We start from the raw sequence: 26,390 nt of genomic DNA on the forward strand, positions 1-26,390 counted from the left end.
CCCTGACATCATCCTGTAGTTCATAAACTTGGGGAGCATGATTCCAAAAACTCAGTCATATTTTATAGTGATAAACAAGATCACTACTCAGAGTCAAGATCATTTAGTAACTCCTTAAACTGGTGGCTGTTAGACCCTCTGCTTTTTGTAAAATTTATGTATGACATTACTGTTGGTTTGAACTGTAACAACTGTGCACAGAGTCTTTCTTGTTGCATAATCCGTTGGCATATAATTAAATCACTTGGCTCAAAACTGAGATGATTCAGTTCTTTCTTAACAAATGCAATTAATCCGTTTTCAGAGCCAACCATAGCTGTAGTAAGACCACTTAACTTTTAAAATGTTAGCTCAGGATTTCTCATTGATAAAGCAAGTCTCTTCAACAACTCCTCAATTCTTGTAATGCCATGAATGGCTCCCAGTGACAGCAGATCCTCTCCTGTGTCAAAGCCTGCAGTTATTCTATGGACCAAAACAGCTAGTTAGGCAGTATTTGTTATGTCTGTTCATCACAAGCCAGAGAGAAAAATTGAAAATATCATACATAATCCGTCAGTTAAAAAAAATACCTGTATTACATTATTAATCCAGTCTGAGGGCATTCTTTAAGACTAATACCTAGAAAAACTGTACTTTGTTTGGTGATAATAAGTCCACAACAGCTACCATGTACTCTTTCACACACTCTCCCTCTACATTGATCTTTATCAAGACATTTGACTTTATCAGTTCTTTGAGTTTAGCATGTTTTGAACTGGAATGAACTATAATGATTGGCACTTTTTTAAAATTGCTTCTAGCACTCCCCTACAAACTTAAACATACAGGTTTGCCTTTGACTTCAACAACAAAAAAAGTAATCATTTGTCCATTTCTCTTGGAGAGATCAATATTTGTCACTACCTTTTGTTTATTTTGTTGTCATCATTTGTAGTATATTACATACTAAAGTTTTAAGAAGTAAGTATTTAGTGTGTGTATGTGGCCAATGACACCATTATTGTGCTTTGAACACTGTTCTAATTTTGCATCTTAGATCTGGAAATATCCGATGTTTGTATTATCAACTCTTGAAGTTTTTACTGTGTATTACAATCTTCATCTTAGACTCAGTTTTTTCAAAGATTGCTGATCATGGACGTGTGGATAAAGGTTGAACTAGATTTATCTGTATGGTCAGAGAAGTTGACATCACCCATCACTGAAGGAAAAGCTTATCAGCGTCTCAAGGAATTGTCTCATCTCATCACAACTTGTCTCATCATTTCTAGATTGCTGTAGTTTTGCCACTATGTGTTAATACCTGCAACATGAATACTTCTAGCTAGCCTAGCACTGACTGTCCCTGGAATTACTGCACTTCAGGCAGATGGCACATAAGCAGTCCATGAGAAGCATAAACTTTAGTCCTGTTATGTACTCATCTATTTCCTGTTTATCCTGTAGTAGATGTTCCTTGCTTGTTCCTCAAAATTCATGTTATTATTACGATTCACTTAACACAAACTTACGTCACTATGAAGAAAGTTTCTAGACCTATTGAATTTCAAGTCTTACCTGCTGTTGCCTTGGCAGGGCTGAACCAAATGATTTCTGAGGCCTTGTAAGGCCCATGCATTGGATGTTCCCTCCTCCTGTGATAGGTTCCACCATCTCCCAATAGTGCCATCAGCTGGATACTAAGCCTTTAACACATGAAGCTATGGAAAACACTTAAGATCCAAACCATGATAGTTATTAAGATGGTTAATCCTTTTTATAGATTGCTCAATTTGGCTTGCTAATTTTTTTTGAGTAATAAGGAAATAGTGGTTATTAATTTTGTTCTCTGGAGATATCTGTATTTGGTTTTGCTTTTAGGATAATACTACCTTACAGAATGAGTTCAGAAATTTGCCTTCTTAAAGGTTCTGTTTTCTTCAGTCAATTTCAGTAGCTTTATCTTTCTAAAAATTTATAGGTTATCTAATTTGTTTTGGTATACAGCTGTTCACCTTATAAGTTGAATACTTCTTATCTAAAATGGTTAGGACCAGAAGTGTTTCTGATTTTGGAGTGTGTGTGTGTGTGTGTGTGTGTGTGTGTGTGTGTGTGTGTGTGTGTGTGTGTGTGTGTGTGTGTGTGTGTGTGTGTGTGTGTGTGTGGTGTGTGTGCTTGAACTCTGGGCCTGAGCTCTAATCGTAAACTTCTTTGCTCATGGCAAACACTCCATTTCCAGATTTTTTTTTTTTTCAAATTGGAGATTAGAGTCTCTGGTTTTCTCCTGTTTGGGCTGGCTTTGAACCTCAATCCTCAGATCTTAGGCTCCTGAGTAGTTAGTATTATAGGCGTGAATCACCAGTGCTCATCTCCTTTGTTTTTGCTTTTGCTTTTGTTTTTGTTTAGGTTTGGAATTGTTGCTCAAACTTTTTTTTTTTTTTTGGTCATCGGCCTTGAACTTTGGGTCTGAGTGCTGTCTCTCAGCTCTTCAGCTCAAGGCTAGTGCCCTACCACTTTAGCCACTCTGCCACTTCCTGCTCAAACTATTTTAGTTGAGCATCCCTAATACAAAATTTGTATTTTCAAATTAAAGACTTTGAAATTATGTAATCATTTAATCACAATCAAAAAAAAAAGAACCTCGGGGAAGGGAGGGAGGGAGGGGATGGTAGGGGGAAAACAATGGAGGGGGTAACAATGTTCAAGAGGAAGTGTACTCATTACCTCACTCATGTAACTGTAACCCTCTGTATAGTAGCTTTACAATAAAATAAAATTAAAAAAAAAAAAAGAAAAGAAAAAAAAAAAAAAGAATACAAAATCAATAAAAAAAAAAAAAGAAAAAAAAATAATATATAGCTATAAATTTACTCATTCATAAAGTATCAACAATAAAGTGAAGAATTAAAAAGAAGTTGCTATCAACCTTTCTGAAAGTAAAAGGACTAAAAGGAATACAAATTGAGCATCTTTAATTTGAAAATACAAATTTTGTATTAGGGATGCTCAACTAAAATAGTTTGAGCAGGAAGTGGCAGAGTGGCTAAAGTGGTAGGGCACTAGCCTTGAGCTGAAGAGCTGAGAGACTCATATATATATATATATATATGAGTAGAATATAAGCCTCCTATAAAAATATGAAGAACATTTTTGGATTTTCTTAGAATTTTTATCCACTTGTTATTTCATCTTCAAATAGATCACAGCAATAAACTGAAGGTCAATCTCTAGCATAAGAAAAACTGATCTGGCAAAAGTTCTGGGTCTTCAGTTACATACTGTGTACCTTTGTTAGCTATTAAAAGTATCCAGTCTCTCCCACTCTCTAAGTTCACTTTTATTTTTATTATTTAAAAATCTTCTATCATTATAGTCTTTCTGAAATTTTATTAAAAAGAAGTGCTTCTGGATCCACTACACAGCAATTCTGTGTTACTCTACTGATTTATTTTAGGGAAAATATAATATAGAGAGTTGACCGATGTTTTATATGGCATTGTGGTTGAGGAGAGGGGGTGAAGGTCTGGAATTTGAGAGTTAAAGGTGCTAGATCCCACTTTCTGTATTATATACAGGTCAAGATTAATGGAACCAGGTAAATTATTCTCCAGGTGATTGAGAAGGGTGGGAAATTTAGAGACTGAAATGGATCTTTGAACAGTCAATTAAGCCTTTGAGTGACTGAAAAGATAAATACTAGGAAGAAATCCATTCTAACAACTGATTCCGTTATGTAAAACAAACCTACAGGATTTGAAATGCAACCAAGTCTGTTTTATATTAAGGCAAGTACAAACCAACTTAATTTTAGACCTGCTTCCAGCCCCAGATTATGTTTAGTGTGAGGACAAAGAGCCATACAGCATGAATGCACAAGGAATCAGTAGAGTAAAAAGGCTCTCTGCCAGGGAAGTTTGGCAAAGAACTCTAAGAGGAAGGGGAAATTTCTCTGTCAAATCAACTTTGGCTCTCTAGAATAGAGAACATAGAGAGAGAGGGACTAAGGAAAGCCAACCCTATTCTACTTGTTGATACCTTAACAAGCTGTTGATTTTTGAAAGGGGATAAAGGAGCAAAGTGTGGGTAGCATTCTGTTCCCTTGAGTCAATCCTAATGAAGTGGGAGGTTCTTGAAGAAATTAATTTCCATTTAAATTCATGTGTGACCCTCTTCTGGAAACCTCCAAGTGTTTTGGAATTTTTGTTGAGAATTTCAAATGATCCAGCAATAATAAGGTCTGTTTTTTGTTTATTACATGTTTTATTTCTTTGAGTCTAAGTTTTATGTTGAATACCTGATTTCAGCCGGAAAAAATTTCCTCAAAGTGGAATAACTGACTACTTCATCTTTCTTTACGGATTTAAAATATGAAAAAGTAAATCATGATTCTCATACTTTCAAAGCAATGAGGCTTTCAGTCCATGGTACTGTACTCCAGGATTCCTGTAGGAACTGATGCCAAATTTCCTGGCAACTAAACAGTGGTTGATTCCAGGGCTTTTCTGACTTAAAGACACAGTGGTGCTGCACAATAGAAAAATAGAAGCCTTCTCCTCCACTTCAGACTTAGCTTAACAAAAGGTGACAGAAGCAGTGAAATGGGTGGTTTCACCAGGGAATTGCAGAGCAAGAGAAGTCTCTGCTCAACCCTAGCTATCCCACTCTTAGAGGGAAGGAGGAGGGAGAGAGAGAGAGAGAGAGAGAGAGAGAGAGAGAGAGAGAGAGAGAGAGAGAGAGAGAGAGAGAGGGAGAGGGAGAGGGAGAGGGAGAGAGGAGAGAATAAAAGCTTTCTGAAAGAACGACTTTACTTCTGCATCTGAAATGACTTGAAATCTTTTGCTTTGGTCAACTTAACTGTGGAGGATTTTCTTCTTTGATTCATACCTGAACCAAGCTACTATATATTAGCATTTGATTGATAAGCAATCATCCAGAGTAGGAAGACAGTTATATTCTTTATCCCTATTCATTTCTGTCTCCCATAGGAAAGGGAGTACTATTCAGAGCATCTGAGCTTAGTTCCTTGATGTGTTCCTGATCATTTTGATGCTACCCTAGTCAGCTTTCCTTGTAGGTTCAACAGGGCATTTGATTCTAGGACATTATATTATTTTTGTAGCTCTAAAGAGAACTCCAAACATAGCTTATTTTTCATGCTGTGACATTTCCATACAGCTACTTAACTACCTCTGCCAAGGCCCTACCATGTGTCCTGATTCAAATTTTACCCTTTAGGCTGGAATATTTTTCAGTTAGGTTTGTAATTTGAACTTAATTTTAATTAATATTTGTAATTTTGTGTCATCTTTATTGTGGTGTATTTTTGTACATTTGTTTTCTAAATACGCTTGTTGCCAATCTTAGGTCTTATATTCTAAACACAACTATTTTAAAATCCTGGCTCTTTAGAGCTCTACAAGCATGGTTATATGTCTAAGTATACATTTTTGTTGTAAGGCAATGTTAATTTTTTAGCAAGGAACTGATAAGAGGGTCCTGGAGTTGTGAAGTCACTGATGATATGCCAACTTTGCTTAATTAAATAACATTATATTCTTACCTGTTTTGAATTTAAAGGCACTTTTTCTGGCTAATGTTCCTCCCCCGCCCCCAATCTTGGGACTTGAACTTAGGGCCTAGGCACTATCTCTGAACCATTTTGTGCTCAAGGCTAACACTCTTCCATGTGAGTCCCAGCACCACTTCTGCCCCTTTTTTGACTAGTTTATTGGAGATAAGGGTCTCACAGGGGCTGGGATGGTGGCTCAGTGGTAGAGCGCTTGCCTTGCATGCCTGAGGCCCTGGGTTTGATTCCCCAGCACCACATAAGCAAAAAGAAAAAAGCTGGAAGTTACGCTGTGGCTCAAGTGGTGGAGCGCTAGCCTTGAGCTGAAGAGCTGAGGGACAGTACGCAGGCCCAGAGTTCAGGCCCCATGACCGGACCCCCCCCCAAAAAAAAAGAAAGAAAGAAAAAAAAGAGTCTCACAGCTTTCTTGCCCAGGCTGGCTTTGAGCTGGGATCCTCAGATCTCAGCTTCCTGAGTAGCTAGGATTACAGGTGTGAGTCACTGGTGCCCAGGGTAAAGCTTTTTTTTTTTTTTAAATAATCTTTTTTTGGGGGGGGAGGGAGTCCGGTCATGGGGCCTGAACTCTGGGCCTGGGCGCTGTCCCTCAGCTCTTCAGCTCAAGGCTAGCGCTCTACCACTTGAGTCACAGCGCCACTTTCAGCTTTTTTTCTTTTTGCTTATGTGGTGCTGGGGAATCGAACCCAGGGCCTCATGCATGCAAGGCAAGCACTCTACCACTGAGCCACCTTCCCAGCCCCTTTTTAAAAAATAATCTTGAAATTTCCTACTTAAGAAAGCCAGGCTCTCATATGGTTTGAAAAATGGATTTAAAATATTTTATGTATATGACATTTTATTAAGAATTTCTGAATTCTTTCATTAATTAAGTTATATTTATTATGTTATGCCCTACCTATGTTAATAAAGCAATTTGAAACAGTTTACATCAAAGCAATTTATATTGTCTCTTGCATACTTGGAATGAGATGGAAAATGCTGGCTGTTGGCAAGGACATAGAACTAGTAGACTCTTAGTACACTGCCAACCAGAGTATTTACTGCTAGAACCATCCTAGAAAACTGTTTGGCATTGTCTACTAAGCTGAACATACCCTAGAAACAGCAACTGTACTTCTCACTTTATGTCCTACAGACTATTTGCATGAGTTTACCAAAGAATATTACTGGAGTGTTCATAGGAACACTATTCATAGTCACCTCAAACTCTGAACTGTGTATATACTCACTGTTACGGGCTGAATTGTGTTGTATTCCCCCCAAATTCAAACATGGAAACCAATGATATTATTTTATTTGGAGACTGTTTTGGCAGAGGTAATTAAGATTAAATGAAATATTTTAACTATATCCTGTGTATTAATTGAATATAATCCATGTCCTTATAAGAAAAAGAAACTTGTGCCCAGACATGCACACATACAATGGAAAGACATGGAAGACCACAGTCATCTGCAAATGAAGCGGAGAGGCCATAGGAGCAACTGGTTCTGCCATACCTTCCTCCAGAACTAGAGAAAAATACGTTTCTCTCTTTTTAAGCCACCTATTGTTATTTTGTTTTGGTACCCTTTGGAGATAAACATACCCATCAACAGGGAAATGATAATAAATTGTGGTATTTTCATGTAATATAATACAGTGCAGTAACAAAAATAAACTACGCTTGAAAATCAAGATAGATGAGTCTCAAGCATAATATTGAGTAAAAAAGCCAGACACATGGTAATAAGAGAAATGAAATTAGCTGAAGCAATGGATGTTATACTCAATTTGGAAATGATCTAGGACAGACTCTTAGTTATTTCACCAGTGGCAATGTAAAATAAAGGCATTTGCCCATATTAATATCTCCTGGGAATTTTGAAACACTTTTTCCAGATTGCCCTTGACTTTCCAAATGCATGGATATTCCTGGTTCTTATCTGGCTTTTCATGTTAAAAGGTCTACAGACTTCCTATTGGAGTTTTAGTTGCTCCGAGCAGTATTGACTGTGCTGTCCCCAGTTGGAAAGCTGTAAAAATGAATATTGTTTACTTCTCCTCCAGAGTCTGCCTGTTTCTGTCCACTGTCCAATCCCTTTTGGTACTAGTTTTTGTATTTTGTCCACAATTTATGGTTATCAACTATGAGTTGGACAAATGGTTAGACTAGGGCTTACTTTGTCCTACTAGAAGCAGAACTCTTTCTTTGTTCTGGCAGAATGCCCTCAGGTATTTTTCTGGGAAATGTACATGGGTAATGTACATTTTTTGAGGTCTTACATATCTGAAAATGTCTGTATTTTACTTGAGTAGCAATTTGATTGGGCATGAATAGTTTAATGATAATGTTCCTTTAAAATTATAGACATGATATCATTATCTTCAAGTTTATCTTATTTTACTGTTTGAATAGAAGTTCCTTGATCTGCAATATTTAACCTGTTTTTCCTCTCTGGAAATTTTTAGGATTTTTCTGTTTCTGGATTTCCTGAAATTTCCAGATAATGTCCCTTGTAAAGGAGTTCCCCTTACCCTATTCTTTGTGCTGGATATGCAAAGGACTCTGCCAACTTATCAAGTCTTAGCTTTCAGTGCTAGAAATTTAAATTTAATTTTTCTTTTGCTCTTTTCTTTTCTCACATTCTTTGGCATACTTCCTAGTCAGATACTGAAATGTCTGGATTGGTCTTCTAGTTAGATCTAAAATACTCTGGGGCATGAGAAATTAATTGTGTAGGACTCTAGGCACTCACACACAGGGAGACCAAAGGAGGCTACTCTTAGGTGAGGAACACAAAGGTGCAATGCCTGTATGCTTCTGATTGTATAAAATAATATTTATCAAAATAAACTTCAGGAAATGGAAACAAGGTTTTTTTCCCCCTCTGTTGTTTTTGTTTTCTTTTTGTCTTGTTTGTTCATTATCTGTCTTTGGGAAGGTAAGGGGTACAGAAATGGATGGCCAAAGGTTGAACAAATACAGCAGTGGTACTCACTAGACACTATGTTGAAAATGAACTATACAACTTGTGAGTGGGAATGGGAGGGTGGGGGAAGGGGTAACATCCAAAAAGAAATATACTCCTCTATACATCGTCTTTAAAATAACAATACAAATTTTAAAAAGAATACAAAATTTAAAAAGGTATTAAAATGTGCATATCGTTCAGCTTTATTAGATAATGTAACTAGTTAGATTTTTCATTAGCTACCTCCAAATATCAGTATTTGTAAGTTCTTTCTTTTGGCTCTTCTAATAGGTAGTAGGTCCAGTTCTAATATGTAGTAGTTCATCCTAGTAGTAACCATTTATCCTTGTTTCCTCCAGAGATAAAACTTTCTGTCTTCTTCCTGGGATAGAAGCATTGCTTGTATAATTCTGGATGTTGAAGATTTGGGGTTGTTGGTTTCACTGTATAATGTGTAGTATTTCAGTGTTGTGTTTGCCCATCTTTCTTCAGTTAAAGCTTTTCTAGATGGTATCCTTACCAGTTTCTACTAGCGTGGAGTTAGGGTAGGGACTTGCTATTTAGGTAGAGGAGGAACTGCTGCGGAACTGCTATTGCCTTATTTTTAGTGCGCCCCCCCTCCTACTTACAGACTGACTTCTTGTTTGCCTAATGTATCTAGTAGTGCTGAAAGCTTTGGAGGGGTCTTTGGTGAAAATTGACTTGCATTCCACCTCCCATGTTCTCATTTCTCAGTTTACTAAGGTCCTTTTCATCCATTTCATGCCAGTCTTTGCTTCTTCTACATTAATCTAATCTTTCTAAGGGATTCTCTTAGAGAGCTCTTCCTTTTATTTTCTTGTCTTTGCAGAAGGTAAATCATCTCTCTGAAGAAAAGGAAAAGGATCTTATGATGAAAACTGAATGCCAAGGCCAGTGAATCTTGCTCTCTTTCCTCTCTTTATAAAGATGTTGTAGAATGGAGAAAAAGAGAAATATAGAAGAGAGGTAACAGGAAGAGTGGGGCTGGGCCTCCTGCTAGTGCAACCATACAGCAGGAGTCCATACTCAGTTATTGTAGGCTCATTTACAGATCTTACCCGTCCACTTTGTGACTTAATTGAAAATATTTTGCAGGGAAAAACCTGCATAATATTCCATTGTATGGATGTATCCAGATGTATTTAATCAATAACTCCATCACTGGACAATTAGATTCTTTTTCACTTTATTTATTTTTTATTTTTTTGCCAGTTATGGGGCCTGAACTCTAGGCCTGGGCACTGTCCCTCAGCTCTTCAGCTCAAAGCTAGCGCTCTACCACTTGAACCACAGCGCCACTTCTGGCTTTTTTCTTTTTGCTTTTGTGGTGCTGAGGAATCGAACCCAGAGCCTCATGCATACAAGGTAAGCGCTCTACCACTGAGTCACCTTCCCAGCCCTCTTTTTCACTTTAGTGATATTATAATCAGTCATAATTAACCATTACTATTTCCTTAGTTAAAATTCCTATGAACAGAGTAGTGGATTCTATGATACGTATTTTTGTTTTTGTTATTAATTACTATCTCTAAGTAGTTGTATATATCTTGATCAATGTCACCCCTTTCAACATTCTCACTCATCCCTTCCCTACCCGCCCTTCTCTTCCTCTTTTAAAATTTGTAGGATAAACATTGGATTCTTTTTTTCTTCTACTTTTTTTTTTTTGATTGGTCGTGGGCCGTGAATCTAGGCCTGGGTACTGTCCCTGAGCATTTCAGCTCAAGGCGAGTGATCTATCACTTTAGCTACAGCACCAGTTCTGGTTTTCTGGTGGTTAATTGGAGGTAAGAGTCTCACAGACTTTCCTGCCCAGGCTGGCTTTGAACTGCCATCCTCAGATCTCAGCCTGCTGAGTAGCTAGGATTACAGGTGTGAGCCAGTAGTACCCAGCTTACATTGGATTCTTATCTTCAGTTTCCCCCTTTTCCTAGTCATTCATCCACTCTCCCCTTCCCCTTAAACTAACAGCACCACTACTTTCTTGTGTTTTATTTTGCTAAACTTTTTTTTTTTTTTGCCAGTCCTGGGGCTTGAACTCAGGATCTTGACCCTATCCCTGAGCATTTTTTCCTTAAGTTTGGAGCTCTACCACTTGATCCACATCTCCACATCCAGATTTCTGGTGGTTAATTGAAGAACCTCATATACTTTTCTGCTCAGAAAGGCTTCAAACCATGATCCTCAAATTTCAGCCTCCTGAGTAGCTAGTATTACAGGTGTGAGCCACCAATGCCCAGCAATGTGTTACATATTATCTGGTTGGCCTGTGTTTTACTTTTATTTATTTATGTTTTTGTGGGCCCTGGGGTTTGAACTCAGGGTCTAAGCACTGTCCCTGAGCCTCTTTGTGCTCAAGGCTAGCACTCTACCACTTGAGCCATAGTGCCATTTTCAGTTTTTTCTGAGTAGTTTTTGGAGGTAAGAGTCTCACAGACTTTTCTGCCTGGGCTGGGATTGAACCACAATCCTTAGATCTCAGTCTTCTAAATAGCTAGGGTTACAGGTATGAGCCACCAGTGCTCAGCCTGTGCTTTACTTTTATTATCACTATGAATGAATACTGGACAGAAACAACTTAAGGGAGGAAAGATTTATTTTTTCGTGATGGTAAAACAGCTTATATTACACTGGACTGGAAGTAGAACAGTGCTGCTTACAGGAAGAGGACAGGGAAAGACAGAGACCAGTGACAGGATCCCTGTGTCCCACTTCCTCTAACCAGGCTCCCCTGCCCCCAGTCCTGTCACCTCCTAATAATTAATTCAGATTTGGGGTCTATCAATGGATTAAATCATTCATGAAAATCAAAACTCTCATGATTTCATTGTCTCTGGGAATATTCTCACTGACACACCTAGGGGTGTGCTTTACTAACCTTCAAGGCTTTTCTCAATCCAATTAAGTTGACAATTGATATTAACCATCACATCCTGAAGTCTTGTACTAATATTATGATGAATGTCTTTTCTATTCATACATTTGTTCAGAGTGTTTTTTTATTTTTTCCGTGTCTCTGCCAGATAGGATAGAAGAATAGTATCTCATTATTTCACTTTTAATGAATAATGAATAATTTTCACACATGCTTCTTGCCCTTTGAACTACCTTTTCATGCAATTTACCTGTTCCTGTCCCTTGACAATTTCTTAAAAATATTTTATTTTTGCCAGGTGCTGGTGGCTCATGCCTGTAATCTTAGCTACTCAGGAGGCTGAGATCTGAGGATCTCAGTTCAAAGCCAGCCTGGGCAGGAAAGTCTGTGAGACTCTTAGCTCCAATAAAACACTCAAAAACTGGAAGTGGTGCTGTGGCTCAAGTGGTAGAGCAGAGTGCTCGCCTTGAGCTGAAGAGCGCAGGGACAGCGCCCAGGCCCAGAGTTCAAACCCCACTACCAACCAAAAAAAAAAAATTTTTTTTTATTTTTGAGGGCTGGGAAGGTGACTTAGTGGTAGAGTTCTTGCTTTTCATACATGAGGCTCTGGGTTTGATTCCTCAGCATCACATAAGCAGAAAAAGCTGGAAGTGGCACTGTGGCTCAAGTGGTAGAGCACTAACTTCGAGCTGAAGAGGTGAGGGACAGTGCCCAGGTCTGGAGTTCAGGTCCCATGACTGACAAAAATTTTTTTTTTAAATTAGCCTATATTTATAATATGATGAGGTTTTACTGTAACAATTTCATAGATATGTATAGTGTACTCTGAATGAAGGCAGTTTTTCTGTTGGAGTTTTAACCTTTTAATCTGTTGGAATTTTTAAAATTTTTATTTGATAAGTTCTGGATTTGTGATCATATAATGAAATTTTTCTAAGGGTGTTATAGGTAAAAATTAAATTTGTGTCACACGTGATGGTTGAGATAGGAGGATCATGGATTTGAGCACCAGCCTGGACTACATAGTAAATTCAAGGCCATCCTCAAACCTGTGGCTGTGTAGACATAGACATTTATATAGAGAAACCCTGTCTTAAAGACATAATGAAACCAAAAGCCAACATAAACAACCAATTTTAAGAAAAAAACTGGGAAAATGACAATTTTGCCATCTCATATATCATTACTATATGTGATATCAGGTATAGAAGTTTCACATATGTTTGAGAAGATATGTTTAAAATATAGTCTGTTGAACCACATGTTAATAATGTATTATAGATGGGGCTGGGACGTTGGCTCAGTGGTAAAGTGCTTACCTGGCAAGCATGAGGCCCTGGGTTCCATTCCTCAGCACCACATAAGCAGAAAAAAGCCGGAAATGGCGCTGTAGCTCAAGTGGTAGAGCGCTAGTCTTGAGCTGAAGAGCTAAGGGACAGCGCCCAGGCCCAGAATTCAGACCCCATGACCGGACCCCCCCCCCCCCCCAAATAATAACATATTGCAGAAAGAGCACTGCTGGGCACCAGTAGCTCATATCTGTAATCCTAGCTACTCAGGAGGCTGCAATCTGAGGATTTGTGGATTTGTGGTTCAAAGCCAGCACAGGCAGAAAAGTCATGATGAGACACTTATCTCCAATAAACCACTCAAAAAAGCCAGAAACAGAGCTGTGGCTCAAATGGCAGAATGCTAGTCTTAAGCACAAAGAGGCTCAGGGACAGTGCCAAGGCCTTAAATTCAAGCCCCAAGGACCAGCAAAATAAATGAGTGAATGAATAAAATAAAATAAAAAGGGCACTAAGGTTAAAAAAATTGCTACCAAGTAATTTATTGCTTATTTACCAAATATTTATGGTAAACGTTATCTATCTGAGTTATTTTTCAGAATTTAGTTCTTCCTTTATATTGGATAACATGCCTCGCTTAAGGCAAGATTGATTTCTAAAAGCATGCAGATATGTTGTGTGGCTAGTGTTGCTGTGTGTGTGCATGATATGATATGGATCAAACCCAGAACTTTGCACATGCTTGACCAGTGCTGTACCCCAGACCCACTCTCTCCTTTCTTCTACGTATCTTAAAAGGTAAATCATTTCTCCAAAGCTTGTGCTTATGCACGCTGTCATTGCAAGGTGTAAATGGTCCAAATGAATTCTCCAGAATGGTATATAAACATACCTGTGGTTGTGTGGGCATAGACATTTACATTGTCTCTCTCCATAATCACTTTCTGTGATATCATTTAGTTCTTTTAATATGGCTTTCTTCAAATTTTATATAGGCTTTCTGAAAGGAAATAATATTTCTCTTACAAGAAAGTGGTAGAGTCGCTATAATTTGTAATGTGACAGTTCCATGCCCTTCATAATGACTTTGTGTTTTGCTGCATTTTTAGGTCATTTGCTATGGAACAGTTGAAGAATTAGGTGGTTGTATGTTAAATGTCTGCCACTTGATAATTATCTCAAGGGAGAATGGTTTTGTTTAGTTTAAGCTTAAAAAATACAATATGTTGAATTAATTTTCAGTAAGACTTTATTAGAGTGGATGTTCAGATTGTAGTTCAATTAGTTCCCCAACTAGCGAAGAGTGATTTGTGTGTCAAAATTAAGCATATTGGCAGGTCATCCTGTATAATTTTTTTATGAAGAATTGGAGTAAACTTACATTTTCACTTCAAGTTTTTTTTTTAAAGTAGTGTTTCTTTCTTCTACAAGTTATTTTATTTTATTGACTGCTAATTTACCAACCACTCGAAGCAAAGTGAGAAGAAAAAAGGCCATAGCATTATCACATTTCTATATGTGGGTTCCCTCAACCATATGGTGATTTCTAATTAGAATACAAAAGATTGTGGGATAAGGCTAACTTCGTAGTAACTATGATAGTATGTACCACAGAGAGAATTTTCTGGAATTTCCAAAAGTCCACTAGTGAGAGAAAGTGTGAGATGTATAATTTACCCTTTTACTTATAGAAATTTATCTTATGTAAGTCCTCAGACTTAGAGAAGTCTGATAAAGTTATTCATGTGCAGATCAAGTTGGTATTTTGAAACTAGTAATTTAATTCTGGATGCTTGATCCTCTCAGTCAGTAGCTTGACTTGGGTTTTCTTTTTTTAAAAGCAGCTTCATTATTTAATTTCACGTGTACCCTCTCAGTAGAGATTTCAAAGGATACTTTGCTGGATGCTTGACTGCCTTGTCTATTTGCTCTTGTTTTGCATGCAAGAGAGAGCCAGGAGCTTTCTTCTCATTGTGTACACATAGTATTAATGGATTTACTCTGCCTGTATTGGTCTCATTACTGAAAACAGCTAGAAGCACAGAAGTCTTTCAGTGTATGCAAATAAGGCAGAATCATCTACCTGAGAGTTAATATTCTCTGCTTTTAAGTGTATTCTAAATCTAATGTTTGTATTTAGAGCATAACATCCTGTTCTCTTTTTTATGGGCAAAAAGCTAAGCAGGCTCAGGCAGCTGTTTGATGTTGGCTTCAAGTGTTATTAATTTCATATTCTATTATTCTTTTCACTGTAGCACAAGTGAAGCTGATGTGGAGGCTGTCATGGATAAGTTGTTTGATGAGCTGGCTCAGAAACAAAATGATTGTACGTAAGTTAATTTCTCTTGAAAGAGAATACATTTAGAACACAATGCCCAATCTCCACTGACCAATTAATAAGTTCCATTGCTGTATATGGGTTGATGCCACGCTCAAGTGGCAGTCATTGTATCAGCATTTTGTCTAATTTATGTGTTGAATCATGTGCTATTATTCATCAAGCTATGCATTTCCTATCTGTAAGAGATGAATTTTATAGTAATTATCCAGACAAGATTGAGTCTTTGTTCATGTTCCCATAGTAACTAGACCAAGGATTCTAAAAGTGCAAGGCAGAGAGCTGCGGCTGAATAAAGCCTGTGGAACCATTGCCGACTGCACATTTGAAGAGCTGTGTGAGAGAGTAAGTATCCAGGCACGTCCAGACTCATTGGCCTTTTCACATGTTAAAATCCTTCATGTTCTCCTCTCCGCCTGTTTCAGCTTTAAATGTTTTTCAGAGTTAGGACCAATGTAAAAATCTCATTAAGAGAAATACTCATCTATATTTGCCATGTGCTTTTTATAGGTATTGGCACAAAATTTGGACTTAGAATGGCTCTAAAGCAAAATTAGAAATGCAGAGAGAATTGTCAACTGTTGCTGGAAGTAAAAATAAAATCAGTTTGGGGGCTATAATGTAAATTCATATATGAGAGATTAAAAAAATCAAGATGAGGTTAGCACGTGAGATAAAAAGAACACATAGTAATATTACCAGGATCCAAAGAAGCATGACTTAAATAATTACCATTTTCATATTCATTACCTGTCTGCTGTGCCATAATATCTGGCCTATTTGTGTTAGGGTCAAAGAAAATGAATTTCTAAAACTCTGACATCTTATCACATAAGTAATATGTTTTACAGATAAACTATATACATGTGCAAACATTTTTATAAGTGAAGGAGACTGCAGATTCATTATAAATATGAATTCTGCATTTTCAATATTCTAGAATTCTCAGTACTCAGTGAATATTCAGTATGCTTATTGATTATAAATATTAAGGAAAACATACAAATTAGATATAACTTTAAACATTATTCTTTGATTAAGTATCATTCCTAATCTCTGATTTATCTTGACTTTTACATACAAAGAATTGCTTTGCTATAAGGGAGAAGAGAAAGCTTTATTTATATCTGCCAGGCATTTTATGAATACTTTTTATAAAAGCTAGTGACTTCCAGCTTGATAAATTTGTAACTTTTAAAACAGACTCTAATTTGCAGTGTTGTGGCACTTCAGACTGCATAGGGTTTTGGATCAATGAGGTTGGGGTTATGCCTATTTCAATCAGTGATCTCATTCAGGCTAATGTGGACCCTTCAGACTTCTACTGAACTGATCTCATTAAGTTCCTAATAACCTGCTATCTCCAGACAGAATTCTATTAAGGTTTGCATTTAGGTTTTATTCCCTTTGCCAGAGAAACACAATCGAGAATACTCCCATGTTCTCAAAGCTGAAGCTCTTCCCTTTGCAAAAGGCACCTGGTAAGGACAGGGCTGTTGAATTTTTCTGGGTCTAGGTCAGGAGGCAAGGAATTTTCTTGGAGCAGACACCAATAATTTACCTGTAGTTAAACAATAGGTACATTATTTTTGAAGACTTAGGAAAAGACCATTTAAAGGCTAAAATGTTCATAGTCTGTTTACTTAATGATGGAGAGGCTAGGAAGAAAGTTGATTGGGATTCAATGATAAAAATGAAAATAATAGTTATAAACTTACATAAACACTTATATGAATCACTTCTATCTTACTTGACAAAAATAGCTTGTAACAACTGAGCTGTTTTATTCAACTGTGAACCAAACTCTTAGAATAAACAAAGAGGTTTTATTTTTGGCATAACTTTCTTAAAAAATCTGAGATGATAAACTATTATTTTAAGATATGAAGAATTTCTTTTATTTACCATTGTGTGTAGTATTATGATTTACTACTCCTGTATGTAGCAAAGTGATATGAATTAATATAGAACACAACAAGGGTACAATTATTGTAAAAAGGAATTCATGATGTTGAGTAAATCAGATGATAAAATACATCTAGATGATAAATTGTTATATTTAGTGGTTCAGTAACACAGCAAATAATTTTAATGGAAACATTTAAGGATATTATACTTTTTCTTCATATCTTCTTAATTCATGAAATTTTCAACTGTTTTGTTTTAAAATATTTTGTAGTGCCATTGTGCCTGATGATGTTTTTCTTCCCTAAATTAGATATATCCTCATATGCCAGTGACTTTGCAAAAGACAAATTTGCTCTTTCCACTACATCAGACAAGTTCTGAATGATCAACAAAAGACACTGGCATGTGGGATAGGGTTAGTTCCTAGTATTAAGCCATGAGAGATATGCAAAGAAAGGCTATATTTTTAAGTGGTCAATTCATTTCTCACTGTTTGTTGTAATGATGATTTTGCATTTCTTTGCAGCCTTACAATTGTGGCAATTCAGATATTGAATACTTGTATGAAGGGGCTCCTTAAATTGATTCAACTTCAGACACAGCCTAAAATTTAATTAATTATAGTGATCTTATTAGCCAGGCTATCTAGTTGTAAAAAACAACCCCCCCCCCCAAAACACACACACACACACACACACATGTTCAGTAAAGAAAAAAATATCCAAGCCCAGTAAAGAAAGAATCATCCTGTGTGACTGGCAAGGTGTCAGCTTTGGACTGTCTAAACTAGTTTTCTGGGAAGCTCAATACACACCATACCACCATTATGACATCATTAGGAAAACTTCCTACAGCAAGGTCCGAATGCATTGACAGTCTGTAATGATTGTTTTTGAGCCATGGTCCCTTTCTTAGGGGAAATAATTTATTTGTAGATTTTTAAACATACTGAGTAGACCTCTGTACATTAGTGTCATTTTTACTTTTTTTTTTTTTTGTGCCGCTAGAGATTGAACCCAAGGTCTTCACACAAATATCCTGTCACTTGAGTTAGGCTTCCAGCCCTTTTCTATTTGTCTTGATAGTGCTAGGGTTTGAATTTAGCCTCTCACAGAATAGCATCTGTCACTTGAGTCATGCTATATTATTATCTTGATAAAGGGAAAGATTGATTCAACTAAAAAATAGTGACATATGCCACAAGTAAAATGAAAAAGACACTAGGTATCCTGCTTTTTATATACCTGTCCCTGGTCCAGAGAGATCTGCATTTAACTTCTTGATATCTCCAGGATTCTTTCTGTTATTCTACACTGTGACGTTCAAAGAAGCAGTCCCAAGTAGCCCCTATTGTCTCCTTTGCCTTTCTTTTCTTTTCTTTTTTTTTTTTTTTGTCGGTTGTAGGGCTTGAACTCTGGGCCTGGGCGCTGTCCCTCAGCTCTTCAGCTCAAGGCGAGCGCTTAGGAGTCTCACGGTCTTTCTTGCCCCAGCTGGCTTTGAACCGTGATCCTCAGATCTCAGCCTCCTGAGTAGCTAGGATTACATCGTGAGCCACCAGCGCCCGGCTTCCTTTGCCTTTCTGTAGCAAAACAATTCCTGTGACATTGCTGCTTTGTGTATGCTCATTTTCTACCTAAGCTGACTTCTGATGATGCTATGTCCAAATAAGTCAGCCAGTCAGTCTGGCTAAAGCATGATAGTAGAAAAGCATGATAAAGCACTTGCATGATAATAATAGCTAACAGCCATGAACCAAGCTAAGCACCTTTCATAAATTAGCTTATCTAATACTTAGCATAGGTAGGCATTATTATTATACCCATTTTATGGGTGGAGAAATTGAAACACTGAGGTGCTAAAGGTTACTTTCCCAAAGTCACACAGCTAGTAAGCGGCAGAATCAATGGTAGTTTGGCAGCTGGATTCTATGCTCTTTATCACTACATTGTTTCTGAAAATGTTCTGGACAAGCTCTGCCTCAAATCATTTATATGATTATAATTCTTTCACTAAGTATACTTTGCTCGCCTGAAGACTATATGTGGTCTGTCTCCAGGCCAGGGCCTGGTATTAGGTATTCAATCTTTTTCTTTTTTTTTTTTTTTTGTACCAGTGTGGGGCTTGAACTCAGGGCCATGTCACTTGTCCTGAGCTTTTTTGCTCAAGTCTAGTATTCTACTACTTGAGCCACAGCTCCACTTCAGGTTTTTTTCATGGTTAATTGGAAATAAGAGTCTCAGGAACTTTCCTGTCTAGGCTGGGTTGTTTGTTTGTTTGTTTTGCCTTTGTTTTTTTGTTGGTTGTGGGGCTTGAACTCAGGGTCTGGATGCTGTCCCTCAGCTCTTCAGCTCAAAGCTAGCACTGTGCCACAGCGCCACTTCTGGTTTTCTGAATGGTCTATTGGAGATAGGAGTCTCACAGACTTTCCTGTTCCATCTGGCTTTGAACTTCGATCCTCAGATGTCAGCCTCCTGAGTAGCTAGGATTACAGGTGTGAGCCACCAGCACCCAGCTGTCTAGGCTGTTTTTGAATGGAGGTCCTCAGAGTTCAGCCTCCTGAGTAGATAGGATTACAGAACATGATTTGAAAAAAGGTAGGGAAATGTTCCCTTCTTATGAGAGAGTAAAAAGAGAATTGTCTTTCTTCTTCCCTTTTAGAGATTGAATAAAGGAAAATGAAGCAGTTCAGCCACATGAACATGGCATGATCTTTCTAGTTTCCTTTCTTGACAGTTTGCCTTGACTTAATTGGAGCATATGGAAAAGTCACAATCATAGTTACTAACATCACTTACATACCTCTTAGACCTCTAGTGGTCCATGAGAGCCTTTCAGGGGTTCTTGAGATCCAAACACATTATGTAAATGCTAAAATACATTTTTTTTCTCATTGGGGTGATAGTTACAGTAATGGTACAAAAGCAATGTGTTGAATCAAGACAGTGGCACCAAATCAGAGGTCTTGCCACATATCTATAATAAAAACAAATGACAAACAAAAGCTAGTTCCCTTTAAGTATATATCCTTCAAGAAGGAGTAAAAGTGATTAATTTTGTTGTCTTAACCTTGAAAATATGTCTTTTCAATATTCTTTCTGATGAAATGGGAAGTATTCATCATGATACTCTTTTACTGAATAAGAAGTATGGTAGATGTCTTGAAGAAAAGCCCTTGGGAAGTCGTTAGAGGTGCAAGATGAACTAGCCACTTTAGTTCAAGAAAATCATCTTTTTGGGCTGAGAAGGTGGCTCAGTGGTAGAGTGCTTGCCTTGCATGCATGAGGCCCTGGGTTCAATTCCTCAGCACCATATAAGAAGAAAAAGCTGGAAGTGGCGGTGTGGCTCAGGTGGTAGAGCGCTAGCCTTGAGCTGAAGAGCTGAGGGACAGCGCCCAGGCCCAGAGTTCAGGCCCTACAACTGGCAGAAAAAAAAAAAAAAGAAAAAGAAAAAAAATCATCTTTTCCTTAAAGACTGAGTGACAGACAAACTACTGTTACTTAGACTTGGCAGACATTTTCTCACAACGTTTGACAGACACTCGCTTCAAAAGTCATTTCGCTCTTTCCCATCTTACAAGATGGCGGATGAAAAGGCTGAGAAGCCGGACACGAAGGAGAAGAAACCTGAAGCCAAAGAGGCTGGTGCTGATGGCAAGGTGAAGAAGGCTACCTGTAAGGCTAAAATACTCAAGAAAGGGAGGCCTGCTGCAGCCAAAACCCTGACCTGGTCCGAGGAGTTGTCAGATACTCCAGGTCTGCTATGGATTCCAGAAAAGCCACTTACAAGAGGAAGTACTCAGCTGCTAAATCCAAGGTTGAAAAGAGAAGAAGGTTCTTGCGACTGTCACAAAAACCAGTTGGTGGTGACAAGAACAGTGGTACCCAGGTGGTTAAGCCTAGATACTACATTGAAGATGTGCCTCAGAAGCTGCTGAGCCATGGCAAAAAGCCCTTCAGTGAGCATGTGCGAAGGCTATGGGCCAGCATCACTCCAAGGACCATCCTCCTCATCCTCAGTGGATGCCACAGAGGCAAAAGAGTGGTTTTCTTGAAGCAGCTGGGCAGTGGCTTACTACTTGTGACTGGACCTCTGTCCCTCAATTGTGTTCCTCTGTATGGAACACACCAGAAATTTGTTTTTGCCATCTCCACACAAATTGATACCATCAAGGTGAAAATCCCCAAACACCTCAAGAAGGTGAAAATCCCAAAGCACTTCAAGAAGCAGCTGTGCAGCCCAGAAACCAGGAGGGTGAGATCGACACAGAAAAAGAGAACCATGAGGTTACAGAGCAGCACAAGTTTGATCAGAAAGCTGTAGACTCACTAATTCTACCCAAAATCAAAGCTACTTATTCTTCAGCTCCAAGGCTACATGAGACCTCTTTTTGCTCTTACATTGGAATTTATCCACACAAAATAGTGTTTTAAACTTACCGAGAGCCAATTAAATCATTTATACATTAAAAAAGAAGACTTATTTCAAGTAAAACAACCAATAATATTTTTGCCAGTGATAAAATTTGAGAAAAGAAGTGAAAATTAAAACTTTGAAAAACTTGGTCTTTTTTCCTCATGAGTGTGATAGCTTTCTAATTCTTGAACTTTTTTTTTAATCTGTTTAGATTAGTGGTAAAACTTAAAAGGCAGTGTTGTTGTTGGGAGTTATTTTGTTTTGCTTTGAGACAGTGTCTCCTTGTGTAGCGTAGGCTAACCTTTAACTCACAGTCTTCCTGCCTCCATCTCCTGAGTAGTGGATTAAAGATATGTGGTACCATGTACAAATGAGTTTTGATAATTATATAATTAAATTGTCAATTTTTGGAAATTTTAATATATTGAACCAATAACCAGTGTATACTCTTGTAAAATCATGCATCACAAAAGATCCATTTAAGATGCAAGAAAGACTAATGGAATGTAACAGTTTTGAAAATGTAATACTGCTTTGGATTCTACTTTGCAACTAAAAAAAACTAAATCTTAATCATATATTAAAAATTTTAAATATCTGCTCCAGAATGCCATCCAGAAAACTCCCATTACCGTAAGTTATCATGTTCCTTTAGGCTATTCTTTAAAAAAAATTGTTATTTAAATTGTTATATTACACACACACACACACACACACACACACACTTACACACACACACACACACACTTACACACACACACACACACACACACACACACCCTTCCCCACCCCAGACACACACACACACACACACCTTTCCCTACCCCAGACCTGGGGCTTGAACTCTGGGCCTGGGCACTGTTCCTGAGCTTCTTTTGCTCTAGGATAGCACTCTACCACTTGAACCACAGTGCCACTTCCAGCTTTTTCTGTTTATGTGGTACTGAGGAATTGAACCCAGGGCTTCATGCATGCTAGGCAAGTACTCTACCACTAAGCCATACTCCTAGCCATTATATATTTTTAATTGTTACTTTAATAATTGTTATTATAAGTTATTTATTATATTTATGTTATATTATTCATTATACAAATTGTTATTATAAATTGATATAGAGAGGGGCTACAGTTACATGTCAAGTCATGAGTACATTTGTTTTTGAATGTCACCCCTTCTTTCATTCTTTCCCAGTTTTTCCCTTGCATCTCCACAATCAAGTTATATATTTTATTTTCAATATAGTGTCTAGTGAGTACCACTGCTGCATTTATTCAGCCTTTATCCCTCCATTTCTGTGCCCCCTTTTACCCTCCTAAAGAGAGATAAAAGAAGACAAAACGAAAAGAAAACAAAAAATAGCAGCAAAGAAAAAAACCTTTTGTTTTCATTTCCTGGTGTTCATTTAGATAATCCTTAGGCTACTCTTCACAGTGAGTGTCTGAGATTCTGCTTTTTGTAGATGTTCTTGACAGTTTTGAAGAGCACTAGTCAGGCATTTTGTAAGATACCTCTTGTCTGGTATGAGTCTGGTGTTTTTCTCATGATTAAACTGGCTTTTGGAAGAAGTTACAGAGGTAGAGGGGTATTTTCATCATACCATATTCAGGGACCATACTGTGGCTTATTACCATTGATGCTAATGTATCCTTCATTATGCTTGGCAGAAACAGTATTTGTCAGGTTCCCCCCCTCCCCCCCCCCTTTACATAGTATTCTCTTGGGAAGGAACTTCTTCTTGACTTTATATATAAATATCAAGAAATAGTATCTGTAATTATTAGGCTATTAAAATACTTTTCTGTTTACCAACTTTATATCTATATAACCAGATTTTCCTAATTACTTCAGCCAATACAACTCAATTGTAATACATTGAATATGGAAACAGATATGAAAATCTGACTATTTTTTGTTAAGCCAGACATTAAAGTATGTGGAACAGTGTCATCCTTCTTATGAAGTTATTTTTACTTTGGAAAGTTATTTTTTATAAAATGTTTTTGTGTTCATTTTATGGATTTAATGTAACAGTTTAATCATTGTAACTTTAAATTAATTTAAAATAGTTAAAATTTTTCTCAGCTTCAATTTTTAATAAACATTAGGGAAAATAAGACATATAAACAAAAGTTTTTGGATTCCTCAATAAAATTTAAGAGCATAGAGGGGTCCTGAAACCAAAATGTTTGAAAACCACTTGCTTAGGGTTAAACTTTTGTGCACCAAAAATGAAAGAATCATTTTCAAAGAAAGCAAGCAAGCCAAAGCTGAATTCTAAAGGCTTAATGAGTAAACTAGCTATACCTAAATTTTCCTTATTGAGAAATATAATTTTTACACCTGCAGAAAATTGTTTCCTCAACCAACAACTATGTTCACAAATAACTATTTGTAAGAGAAGTTTGTTATTTGTGTCTTAAAAATAATGACAGGTAGCCAGGTGTGTTTGCAAAAAGTCTGGGCAGAAAATAAATCATTTGATGCATCTGCATGCTGATTATTCACTATCCACTTCTTGTTTGCTAGCTCTCCCGCTTCCTCCCCTCCTAGTACTCAAGGAGTGGAGGACCATCAGATACATGGATTGGCTTTCATCTGTCTATTAATTTTAATTATATCATCTTATATATTGTTAGAATTTTAGCAGTACCATAGTATCTTTTAACAAGTTATAGAGTAATATTTCTCTTCTCTCTCTCCCTGTCTCTCTCTCCCTCTTCCCCCCACCCCCCCCACTCTCACTTTTGTTCCTGTCCTGGGGCTTGAACTCAGGGCCTGGACACTGTCCTTGAGCTTCTTTTGTGCAAGGCTAGTTTTCTACCATTTGAACCACAATTCCATTTCTTCTTTTTTGGTAGTTTAATAAGTCTCATAGACTTTACTGCCTGGGTTGTCTTCGAACCATGATCTCACATGTCAATCTCTTGAATGGCTAAGATTACAGGCGTGAGCCACTGGTGCCTGGCTTTTCTCTCTCTTTTTTTTCTCTCTTTTATGCCTTCTTTGGTTTTATTCCAAATGAAACCACTGGTTAGGAACTACTTTTGATTTGTATCTTGTACTTCATACACAGTCAGGATACTAAAGGAATGAATAGCTTTTATCTGTAGTATTTGGCTAAGACTCCAGACTGGTAGTATTTGTATGCCAGCAGTTGTGATTAGCATGACGAACTAAAGGCATTAATCAACAGAGCTGAGGCAGCCCTGGGATCTCCTTGGCCCTTTACTTTCCTCTAGTGAAACCATTCCTGTGGCGTTGCTGATTTCCCACTTATACAGACTTCTGACCATGCTATGTCCAAATAAGTCAGCTAGTCAACCTGGCTAATGAGGTAACAGGAAAGACAGAAATGATATTACAAAGAGCTTAGTAGGCAGTTCTGGTTCTTGTAGGAATATGAACCCTGTATCACAAATGAGCACCAATAGTTTTGTTCTCTGTCTTTCATGCCATGTTCCTAGTGAACTCTTATGCTACACAGTTTTAGTGTTAGAAAGTTATCTAACCTTTCAACAAATACTGAATCTTCTCCTAAGACCTGGCCCCCCATTTGTCTTTCAGTGTCAGTTTGGGAAGTGCAGTGGAATGAGTGAGAAAACCTCATATTTGCTAGGCAAGGATTCTTACGAGAGCCAAAGCCTCAGCCTTGGCAACTATTAAGTTCATTCATACCTGCATGTATATTTTATAAGGAATAAAAAAGAAATATAAAAGTTTCATTCAAAAAGTTCAAATGTTAGTAAAGGAAACAACCAAATCTCAAGTGTAGTAGAGTAGAAAGAGGTCCAGTGGAATCAGGCAATCACTGGCTTACTCAGATAAAGGAGATAACATAACCACTGTAGTGTTCAGCTCCCTTACCTATAAAATGTCTTATGGGATCAGTGAATTTCTCTCATTTGTTTATCTATCATAGTCTACTTCAAGGAGCTGTCCTTACAAATTTAGTACATATTAGGAGAGTAGCAGGATTTAAAAGATTGCCAAGGGTTGGGAAAGCTCCTAGGAGATAAGAAATTAAAAGAGGAAGTTAATCTTGACTTTACAGTGATTAGAATTTAGATGAAAAGAGTGAAGATATTGCTATGATCATCTGAAGCCAAGTACCACATGTTTCAGTGAGGATGGAAGATGCTTGCCTAATGAGAACACAACGTAAGTTAGAGAGAAAATGAAAGTCGTGGACAGATCCATCATAAAAACTAGGCAGAGAAATACAGCCTTCTTATTCTGATTTAGAATCACTGTAGATTTTGGGCAGGAGCATGAAATGTAATATATTAGGAGGATTTATGAGGTGCTACACTCCAAGTTTCACCAGCAGCATTTTCCAATGGGTCAGCAAATAGTATTTCCTCTTGGGAAGGGCCTTCTTTCAGGAAGGAAACTTAGTTAAATAAACCAACATGCTAGATACTTGCTTAGCTTACCTTAAGCAAAGGAATAGTCAGAATCTTACCCTTTTATATAATATGGCACTTCTCCAAAATCAGCAAATATTTCCTGAGTACTTAATGAAGGCTGGCATAGTTCTGAGAGATGTGAGGAGGACCAAGATGAGTGTGAATCAGGCTCCAGTCTTACATAGCCTTGCTTTAGAAGATGATCAGTACATAGATCAATAGAATGTGAGGCAGATTATAATTAGTATTACAGAAAACGTGGCCAGAAGGCTGTGGATGATAAAGAGGAATTGGGCCTTGGAGACTGAAAGGTTAGAGATTCTGTTGGTGAACCAGTGGGTGGGAGAGAGAGTATGTGTGGATAGCCATTTAGTTCCTTTAAAGGCAGGTTCATGAAAGAAACTTCTGTGGCTTCTTTTCCTAAGGTTTTATGTTATTATGAAAAACAGAGTTGGAGCCAGGCTCTGGTGGCTCACGCCTGTAATCCTAGCAATTCAGGAGGCTGAGATCTGAGGATTGTGGTTTGAAGCCAGCCCAGGCAGGAAAATCTGTGAAGCTCCTATCTTCTATTAATCACCAAAAAGCCAGAAGTATAGCTGTGGTTGAAGTGGTAGTGCTA

General features: G+C 37.6%; 1 protein-coding gene and 1 pseudogene across 1 annotated transcript in view; both read left to right on the plus strand.

Moving 5' to 3' along the window:
• The window catches only part of Afg1l (AFG1 like ATPase), a 157,654-nt gene that overhangs the window by 109,941 nt on the left and 21,323 nt on the right, over window positions 1-26,390 (plus strand). The window contains exons 9-10 of the mRNA XM_042702129.1: window positions 14,961-15,031; window positions 15,288-15,388. Coding sequence (XP_042558063.1) covers window positions 14,961-15,031; window positions 15,288-15,388 — 172 coding nt within the window. The remainder of the gene's footprint in view (window positions 1-14,960; window positions 15,032-15,287; window positions 15,389-26,390) is intronic.
• LOC122127777 lies at window positions 8,890-21,381 on the plus strand (annotated as a pseudogene).

Source organism: Dipodomys spectabilis, unplaced genomic scaffold, assembly GCF_019054845.1.
Source record: "Dipodomys spectabilis isolate Male_0828 unplaced genomic scaffold, ASM1905484v1 ptg000001l, whole genome shotgun sequence".
Taxonomy (NCBI): Eukaryota; Metazoa; Chordata; class Mammalia; order Rodentia; family Heteromyidae; genus Dipodomys; species Dipodomys spectabilis.